This window comes from Otolemur garnettii, unplaced genomic scaffold, assembly GCF_000181295.1.
Source record: "Otolemur garnettii isolate 467f Iridium unplaced genomic scaffold, OtoGar3 scaffold00001, whole genome shotgun sequence".
Taxonomy (NCBI): domain Eukaryota; kingdom Metazoa; phylum Chordata; class Mammalia; order Primates; family Galagidae; genus Otolemur; species Otolemur garnettii.
Window position 1 is genome coordinate 29,969,454 of NW_003852396.1, and position 10,432 is coordinate 29,979,885.

Genomic DNA, 10,432 nt, shown 5'->3' on the forward strand with positions numbered 1-10,432 from the left:
ACAAAAAGAAGATCTTAAAATCACCAAAAGAAAAATTGCTGGTCATGTACAAGGGAATCCCAAAAGATTAATAGCTAACTTCTTATCAGAAACAATATACAATAACATATATAAAGTGCTGAAAGAAAAAATAAGCTACCAGGCAAGAATCTCTTTTTTTTTTTTAGTTTTTGGCTGGGGCCAGGTTTGAACCTGCCACCTCTGGCATATGGGGCCAGTGCCCTACTCCTTTGAGCCACAGGCGCCACCCTACTTTAAGCCCTCTTATAGACATTATCTTCTTCAGTATTCACAGAGGGCCAAAACAAGATAGTGTCAAGGAAGGAGGGAATGACAGGCCTCCTCCATGCCCCACGACTCAGTTTGTGAACTTTTTCCACCAACACAGAGAAGATCTGAATCCCACTTCCAACCCAAATTTCAGCATTCTCCCTAAGAAGGATCTCCCTCCCACCCGTCCCCACTACTTCTCACTCACAGAGCATGGAGAGTATTGGGGGCTGCCCTGACTTGCTCTGCCACCCAGGCAGAGAGCCATCTGGAACCAGCAAAGAAACTAGGGACTTTGGCCTATAGGAACAAGGGACATGGTTATGGACTTAGAAAGGCTCTGCTTGGGCAGAAAGAACAGCCTTATTCTGTGTGGCCTCAGAAGATAGCATCTGGAGAGAATACAGTTCATTTGCCAGGCAAATATTACTGAACAAATCTCCTATGCTGGGTAGTAAGGATATATCAGAATGAGACATAGTCCCTAACTTCTAAGAACTTTAAGTCCTGAGTGGAGACACACTTTAATGGAGAGTAATCAATGCAATAAGTTGGAAGCAGAAGGGCCTATGGGAGCACAAAGGATGGTACCCAACCTGGTGTGGGAGGTAAACAAGGAAAGCTTCCTAGAGGCGAAATCTACACTGAATCTTAAAAGATGAGCTGGTGTTTGCAGGAAGACCAGGATGACGAGAGATTGGGGCTCATGTAAGGAGGATTGCCCTCAGTTAAATGGGGAAACTCCTTGAAGAGCCATGAGCTTGGTACTGGGGACATTCAGGAGAGCCAGTGTGACCACCTGTTTCCAATGTAGACGAGGGAAGTATCTTCTTAGGGAATTAGAAGAGCTTAGCATTAAAGTCTTTTTCTACTTGGAGAGTCAATGATTTGTGTCAAATCAAAGCCAGGTGCTGAACCAGAGGAAAGTAATGGGCTCCTTCAGCACCAGTGGGCAAGGCTTTGTCTCTCCCACCCACACCATTTTCACCATTTCACCTTACCCTGCTCTGGGAGAAGAAACCAAAGCCAGTCTCAGTGGCACCAGCCGGCACCAGCCCCATGACCACCCACCCCCACACTACTTTCCTGGCCCAAGCCCTATTGACAGATCCCCCAGAATCTGAAGGAATTCAAGACAAATGGTTAAGAGGATAGAGTTAATAAAATTTGAAAAATTGAGGCCTGTCACTCCACTAAACTTTTTTCAATACCACTGACAGAAACATATTTCCCCAATGAGTGACCTTACACAGCTGTAGCGGGCAGGCGCAGCCGCAGCAGTGCTGCCAGGAAGCCAGTCTGCTATTTATCAAATATTATAAGCTGGGACAAACTAATCTGGAGCAGGGAGAAGAGGGGAGGGGTCCTGCACCACACTGCCTGGGGTGCTCCAGGTGTTTGCCCCAGCCCCAGACAGCCAGTGGGAGGTGACGGATGGCCTGTGATTAGCACTCCCCACCTCCATCCAGCCCTCTCACTTGCTCCCAGAGGCCTGGCCCTCTAGACCAGCTGCTTGGCCCGGAGGGGCCCTGGGTGGGAGGCAAGGGGAGGTCAGGCCAGGGCATGGGCCATCCTGATGCCCCCGGAGAGGCCAAGCGGGTGAGGCCCAATGTGGTTATTTATTGGAGCCTAATGGTTTGTGGCCGTTGGTCGTGGAGGTGAAATCGATCAGTAGTAGAAGTCAGGTTCTATCAATTATTACAGCAATTAGTCAAGTCAGAGGGAGGGTGCGAGGCTGGGGGACTAATATTAGATGGACATTATCCATGGTGCCCCCATGTCATCCTTTCCAAAATGGGGGCACATGAGTTGCCCTGAGGCTCCAGAACCTTGAGAAGCCTTTCCCCACAGTGAGTGGTTGGGTGGGGCCTCACCTGAGAGGTTCCTGGGCTGGAGACAGGCCCAATACTGCTTTCAAAAGAGCCCCTGTGCTGGCTGGCCCAGGTGCAGCAATGTCCTACCTGTTCCCATCCCATCCTTTATGAGAAGTGACATGACTCCTACTAGAAATTACTCAGTGGCCAGTGTTTATGGCGCCCATTTTTCATTCTGTAAGCAAATATAGATCACTGACAGCACTTGTTTGAGGAGGCTAATCTCACCCTCTGCTCTTTCTTCCACTGTTTTCCTCTCTCACCTCTCCTCCTTGCTCTCTCTTTCTTATTTTATTCTCTCTTACTATCCATTTCTCCTGTCTTCATTGTTTTTCTTGCCCTTCCAGAGGTCTCTCTTAAATCCCCTCTTCTACTCCAGCCCTTACCTCGTGACAGAGCTCTGCATGAGGCTGCCTAAAAAAGGAGAGGCCTTTCCACTGCTTAATTGTGGCTCCTTTTCTTCCCTAGCTGTGCTCAGCTTTGCAGAGATGGGAGGACACTGTCTACCCCTGGCTCCTCAGCCCTTGTAGAGCCCCTCAATGCTGAGAGCCAGAAAAAAACAAGTGGGCCAGGGCGGCTGGGCCACATGAATAAGCCCCTGAGCACTCTCTTCCTTTCTGAGCCCCCCACAGTGCTGTCTGGTTGTCCCTCCTTGAGCACCCTGATCACATTCAGCCTGCATTACAATTGTGTGCCCATCTCTTATCCCCATTAACTCTGACAGAGCTGGAGTGTGGTAGACTTGAACTCTAGGTAGCACCAAGTCTTAAGACAGGAAGTGGAACCTGCAAAGGAGATAGGGAAGAAATGGTTACAAGAGTGGGAGGAGATAGGGGCCAATATATTGGTTGCTACAGAACGGTCAAAAATATAAAGAAAAAGTTATTCACTGGCGTGGGCAACACCCCATCATCCCACATACAGAGCCCTGAAGATAGAAGATGCCCAGTAAGTGCCAACAGAATTGAAAGAAAGAATGAGGCTCCAACTGAGCCCCTGAGGACTTGGCTGCTAATTAGGGAGACCACAGACCCCTTTCCTACAAAGGAGGTTGCACTGTGTCCTATAACCACTGAAAGGCCACCAGGGGGCATTTCATTAGAGGAGTGTTGTGGCTTCTGTGGTAAGAGTATGGAATATTAAGAGTTAAGAAAATCTGGAAGTGGGTTCAACTTCTGATTCAAGTTATTTCACTTCTTTGACCCCAGTTTCTATGGCTAAAGCTTCAGCATTTTGCTTCCTACACCACAGAGTAGTTGTGAAGCTTAAATGATAAAATGTGCCAGGCATGGTGGCTCACGCCTATAATCCTAGCACTCTGGGAGGCCAAGGCCGGCGGATTGCCTGAGTTCACAGGTTCGAGACCAGCCTGAGCAGGAAGAGTGAGACCCTGTCTCTAAAAAAAATAGCCTGGCATCATGGTGGGCACCTATAGTCCCAGCTACTTGGGAGGCTGAGGCAAGAGAATTGCTTGAGCCCAAGAGTTTGAGGTTGCTGTGAGCTATGACACCACAGCACTCTACCGAGAGCAACAAAGTGAGACTGTGTCTCAAAAAAATAAAAAATGATAAAATGTATAGAAGTGTTCAGTAAATACCATTACTATTATTATATCCCAACTCCTTGATATTTACCTAAGAGACATGAAAATATACATCCGTGCAAAGATTTATACATGAATGTTCACGGCAGCACTATATAAAACAGCCAAAAGGGGGAAATAGCTTCAGTGTCTATCAGCTGTTAGATGGTGGGACTATTATTCAACCGTGCTAAACATGCATGAACCTTAAAACATACTACATTAAAGAAGTCAAGCATGAAAGGCTACATATTATGCAATTTCATTTATGTGAAAACTCCGGAATAGGCAAATCCACAGAGAAAGAAAGTAAACTACTGGTTACCAGGCCTGAGGGATGGGGAGTATCTGATAATGACTATGGGGTTTCTTTCCTAGGGGATGAACGTGTTATGGAATTAGATAATAGTGATGGTTGTATAACCTTATGAGTATATTTTAAACCATTGAATTATATGCTTTTTTTTTTTTTTGAAACAGTCTCACTCTGTCATCCTGGATAGTGTGCTGTGGTATCATAGCTTACAGCAACCTCAAACTCCTGGCTTAAGCGATCCTCTTGCCTCAGCCTCCTGAATTGTGGAGACCACAGGCCTACACCACCATACCCAGCTAATTTTTCTATTTTTATTAGAGACAGGATCTCACTCTTGCTCAGGCTGGTCTCAAACTCCTGAGTTCACAGTCCACCCACATCAGCCTTTCAGAGTGCTAGGATTAAAAGTGTGAGCCACCATGCCCAGCCATGGATTATATACTTTAAAAGGTTTAATTTTATGGTATATGAATTATATTTTCATAAAAAATATATATCAATATTTTGTACTAAATTCCTATTAGAAAATAGAGTTGTATGGGCGGCTTCTGTGGCTCAGTGGATAGGGCACCAGCCCCATATACCAAGGGTGGAGGGTTCAAACCCTGCCCTGGCAAAACTGCAACAAAAAAATAGCCAGGCATTGTGGCAGGCAGCTGTAATCCCAGCTACTCGGGAGGCTGAGGCAAGAGAATCGCCTAAGCCCAGGAGTTGGAGGTTGCTGTGAGCTGTGACACCACAGCACTCTACTGAGGGCAATAAAGTGAGACTCTGTCTCAAAAAAAAAAAAAAGAATTAGAGTCTTTAGGTAGAACAATTTTGTATCCTAATATAAATGTTTCAGCAGACTTGATTGAAAAACACTGATTTTTACAAGTCTGTCAACAAACAGTGGTTAGACAGCCACCCTGAGCCAGGCCCTGTGCTGAATGGTTCCTGAGCCAGCCTATTACAATCTGTCAAGGGCTGTGTCTTAACCCTGCCATACTATATATAATACTTCCTTGCAAGAAAGGAGCTTGAGAAATATTAGATAATTATTACCTTAATGTTCCATTGAACATGCACTTATTGAGCATCTGCTGTGTACAAAGCATAGCATTCTTCTGTATTTCTATCGTCCTGCCTTGGGAAGAGGGCCTTTAGGGCAGAGCCAGAGCTGACTCTTCTGTGTCCCCAGGCCATATTCATTCAAGATTTGTCAAACTGATTGTAATGTATAGCTTTTGAAGAAGGGAATGAAGTGCTCAGACCTGGGCTTTGAGATGGAGAGCCTGACAGCAGAGGGTCAGAGTAACCTTTCCTCCATAACTGCCAGATCTTGCACAAAGTAGATACTTCAAACACTTAGAGAGAAGGTAGGTACATGGCCTCCAGTTAATCTCTTCTTTTTGTTATACTCAAAGTTCTTTGTCCTCAAATCAGAGGAACCAATCATTAGAGAAATGCCTACCCACAGCTAGAGTGGCACACCCAGGTTGCTGGTGATACCCATGCCCTTCCAGAGTACTCAGCTGACTCTGGCAGACAGGAAATGCCCAGAGATAAGAGAGCATTAAAAGAGAGAAAAATATTCTTTGTTTTCTTTTTTTTTTTTCAGAGACATAGTCACCCTTGGTGGAGTGCTGCGGCATTCTAATCACCTAAGCCCAAGAGCAACCTCCAGTTCTTGGGCTTAGGCGATTCTCTTGCCTCAGCCTCCTGAGTAGCTGAGACTGTAGGCCCCCACCACAACACCTGGCTATTTTTTTGTTGCAGTTTGGACAGGGCTGGGTTCAAACCCTCCATGCTCAGTATATGGGGCCAGCACCCTACTCACTGTGCCACAGGCACTACCCAAAAGGAACCCTTTTATATGGCTTTGTGAATATGAATGTTTATATGCAAATGTGTTGGAAGATGTGGACATTCTAATAAATGTATATGTGAATTTGTGTGTTTACATGTACTTGTGTGAGAGTACATGAATCTATTTAATACATTTTGTTAGCATGTTCAGCTGTGTGTGTTTATGTATGTATAATGCAGCTATGTGTATGTCGTGTGTTACTGAACATGAGTGCATGCACATGTAGGAACCCCTGATACTCTGATATCTTTGTCAGAGAGGACTAGGAACTCTTCTAGAATGAATTGATGTGTTTTTCCCATCATTCTCTGATTTCTTACACTTCCATAGGCATTCCTCATATAGAAATTGAAGCCCCAGGCCACCTCCAAAGGAAGGCTGAGGTCCATAGAGTCTCTGACCATTTATCCATCTCTTGCCAGGAGCCAACCCCCTGCAGCGGAATGAAATGGGACACACCCCCTTGGATTATGCCCGAGAAGGGGAAGTAATGAAGCTTCTGAGGACTTCAGAGGCTAAGGTAAGTCTCAGAGAAAGGAGACCTGTAGGCACTCCATGCATCATTTATTCTTCCTCTCATTAAATTATGTCAGGTTCCACACCAAAAGCTACTTTTCTTTAGGTGATTATTGTCTGTTTAAATACAAATCCAGCTCTTAGTCTCATCAAGAATAGGAAGCTGCCCCTATCATGATCAGGGAGAGATCTGGGCCACTTGTGGCTTCTGAGGATTAACCTTTTATTTATTTATTTATTTTTTTATTTTGAGACAGAGTCTCAAGCTGTGCCCTGGGTAGAGTACCATGGCATCATAGCTCACAGAAATCTCCAACTCTTAGGCTCAAGGGATTCTCTTGCCTCAGTTTTTCTATTTTTAGTAGAGACAGGGTCTCACTTTTGCTCAGGCTGGTCTAGAACTCAATGAGCACAAGCTTTCCACCCACCTCAGCCTCCCAGAGTACTAGGATTACAGGCATGAGCCACTGCGCCCAGCCAGGATTAACCTTTAAATTAAGTTTTTGGGGTAATGGGCCCCCCAGCTCCTTTTCAGAGGAAAGGAGCTAGCCAGACAAAATCTTTACCCCAAGTGGTGTTTCCCCTAGGCCTCATACATTCTACAGCAGCAGTTCTCAACCTGTGGGTCGTGACCCCTTTGTTCAATTGGTAACAACGCAGGCATTAGGAAGGTTGAGAACCACTGTTCTATGGCCTCATCAAATAATCCTTTCCCAGAGCCTGAGCCAAAAATTTCTCCATCTTAATTTGATCTTTTCAACCAAACTTTTTTTTTTCAACCAAACTTTTAAACTCCCTGAAAACAAGGCTGTCTTCTCTCCTCCCATCCATATATCTATAACTCAGGAACGACAAGGCAAAACCTAAGAACCAGGGTTCTAAATCTCAGATGTTAGGGACCTTAGATAATCAAGTTCAGAAATGGGAAGTCTTAACAAAAGCACAAACAAGTAAATCAGAGCAAAATTAAGCTGTTCTAGTTGAAGGGGAGATGGACCATAGTGCTGCCCATGTGGCCCACCCTTCCCTCCTGGGGGAACCTCTGAAGGGGCTCTCCTAGGGCACAAATTTTAAATTGCTAAAGCCTAAATCAGCTGATTCATTTTTTCCCTGGGGAAACTGGACCCTAGGGCTATGATGGGCTTGCCTTTAGTCCCAGAGTAAGTTAGCATCAAAACTGAAACTAATAGGCTTGACCACAGGTCATGTAGTAGGTTCTGTGGCAGGACTGGAAGGCGTGGTTTCTGACTTTCACTCTTGAACTCTTTCTAGCATTATGGAGTCGCTTGTCCACAAATTGGCTGAAGTGACTTGAGATGATTCGGTGTGGCAGGTCCCACCTAGTGGCAAATATTCTATCTTGAGTCAGAGTACTTAACTCACTGGACTGAGACCGAGGAGATGTGGGTTCTGATCCTAGGTTCACAACTCACTGCCCACCTGACCTTCCCCACTTTGAAGCTCAGTTTTCCTTTGTGGAATGCAGACATTGGGCCAAATGGTTCCTATGGTTCTATTCAATGCATGATTGTCTGTGTATCAGTCAGGATCCAGGTCATGCTACTGTAATAACAAAAAATTTCAGTGTTTTAAAACAACAAAGATTTATTTCTGTCTCATGCTGTGTGTTCCTTGTGGTTAGGGAAGAGGGGGCAGGCTCTGCTCATGCTAAGCACTTAGGGATCCCAACAGGCAGAATAGTCACCTGCTAGGATGTTGCTGGCCTCTTGACAGAGGGAAAAGAATGCTCCAAAGGGTGTTATATCTGCAGTTTGCTCAGATGCTCAGCCTAAAGGACCACTCACAATTTATTGGCCAGAACTAATCCCATGTTCCCACTGAATCACAAGAATAATAATCCGACCATGTGCCTGGAATGGAAGAACTGGAAATAGTTGGTAATCAGCATTAATTATACTGAGTTTGCCTCCCTGGTATCCTTAGTTTCCTCCAGAGGAGGGAAGGAGTCAGAAAGGATGACTAGCTTTTCGTAGCCCATCCCAAGAGGCCCTTAGGAACAGAAAGAGCTTCTAAATTCCTGAGGGCGAGTGCTTCCCTTCCTTAGTTCAAATTTTCTGCTCCTAAGAGCAGCCCTGGAGGTCTGGTCAGCTTCTGAGAATGTCTTTAAAAAAACCTCAGCACTGTTTCAGATAACCTCAGAGTTAACACACCTGTCATACTCTCCCCTTTCAAATGCAGTTGCTGTTCCTCAAGAGACAAGTGCTGGACCTGGCCAAGAGTACCATACCATGGTTTGTCAGGTGGTCTGACAAGGCAGGACCTGGTCTGGCCATGTGAAGCAAGGGCCTCTTACGCCAGCACAGGTGGAGGGGTTAGGCCTACTGAAGGACCTATTACAAAATTTGGCCGCCCAAGGGAAGTGGCCTGGTGTTGGCCATGTTATTACAAAGCTAATGTCCAGCGTGAACAAATGGTCATTGCAGTCCCCTGTGTCAATCATACCCTTCTGGAGCATGGGGGGCAATTACAGACACCACATTTTAAGCAGACATTGAGCTCTTAGACTCTGTGCAGAGGAGGCCAGGAGAGTGGCAAAAGGAACTACACCATGAGAAAAAGCTGAAGGCAGTGTGGGCATCTGGCCTTTAGGCACTGATGAGACAGTGTGAGACATATGACAGTGTGAGACACTGTGCCTTTAGGCACAAGAACAGCTCTGGGTGAGAGGGGATGAAATTCACTCACTGGCAAAGCTAGAGCAGAGCCAGGCCTATTGGGTGACAGCTGCAGGGAGGAGCTCCCTAACAGAGCTGTCCAACAGTGGAAACGCTGCCTAGAGATTCCATAGCCTCTCAGCTGGAAGATCGTTTCCTCTGTGGTCATCTCTGTGCTTGATCTCTTCATCCTGTCTGGAATTCTTCCATCCTGAATAGCCAAGTCTGCTGAGCACCTCCACCTAATTGCTCTGCTGTCCCATCAGATTCTTCCCTTGTGAATATCTAAGTCTGCTGAGCACCTCCACTTAATTGCTCTGCTGTCCCATCAGATTCTTCCCTATTCTCCCTGGATATCAGCAGCACTGGCTTTCTTTCACTTGTTCAGCATCTATTTGGTCACCCATTCTTTCTGTTCTTCCCTTTCCTCTAAGCTGCAAAATGCTACCTCTTCAAAACTGTGAGGCAGGCTTTTGTGGGGAAGAACACTGTTCAGATCAGAGTTCTGTCTCCCTTAGCCAGTAAGTGAGAAGCACCTGCCTCTCTCTGAGTTCAGGCCCTGCCCATCTGTGACATAATGACTCAGGCCTGGAGACTGAGGACGCTCTAGTCTGAGGCCTCATCTCCTGGCTCTTTGTCTAGACATGGGCCACTGCCCCTCTGGTCCTATCTGGCTCTCCTGTTCACTCAGCCATGCCCTTGCCACCCCACTCAGCCTCCTTCACCTTCACCTACCACCCTGTAGTAAAATTATGCTCATTATAGAAAATTTCTAAGTATTAAAACCATATGTCTCATTATAGAAGATTTTGGAGATAAAGAGAAGTAAAATGAAGAGAATTAAATAATGCAGTTCGTATTTATGAATAACATTTATATGCCAGGCTCTGGGCTCAATGGGAAGAAGATGAGTAAAACACTCAACGAGCTCGCTATCTAACAAGGAAATAGGAAGGTAAACTGTGATACCACTCAGTCATCGGTGTGACTTACCTGGAAGAGTTGACAACTGAGTTGAATTTCTGGTAAAAATCATTCTAGTCCACTAACTGGACATATTAATTGTCCATTAATAGTTTTATTTATAATAATAATACAGTAGGTATCATTTGTCAAATGTATCTAGGCACTCTGCCAGGTGCTCTAATACATATCATTGCAGTAGTTTATTACTCCTGTTTCACAGATGGGAAAACTGAAGCTAGCAGAAAGCAAGCAGGTGAGTTACAGAAAATCAAGTTGTTATATTTTTAGGATTTGAAGCAGTTTTCCTGCTTAAGATACTGTGTTAGCCTTTTCTGGACTATATCTATGTATATTTATATAGATGGCCTTTTTTTTTTTTTTTTT

General features: G+C 45.2%; 1 protein-coding gene across 2 annotated transcripts in view; it reads left to right on the forward strand.

Annotated features, from left to right (window-relative positions):
- Positions 1 to 10,432, forward strand: part of CLPB (ClpB homolog, mitochondrial AAA ATPase chaperonin) — a 164,203-nt gene that overhangs the window by 115,944 nt on the left and 37,827 nt on the right. For both annotated transcript variants that reach the window (XM_003780927.3, XM_003780926.3), the window contains one exon: positions 6,314 to 6,411. In XM_003780927.3, coding sequence (XP_003780975.1) covers positions 6,314 to 6,411 — 98 coding nt within the window. The remainder of the gene's footprint in view (positions 1 to 6,313; positions 6,412 to 10,432) is intronic.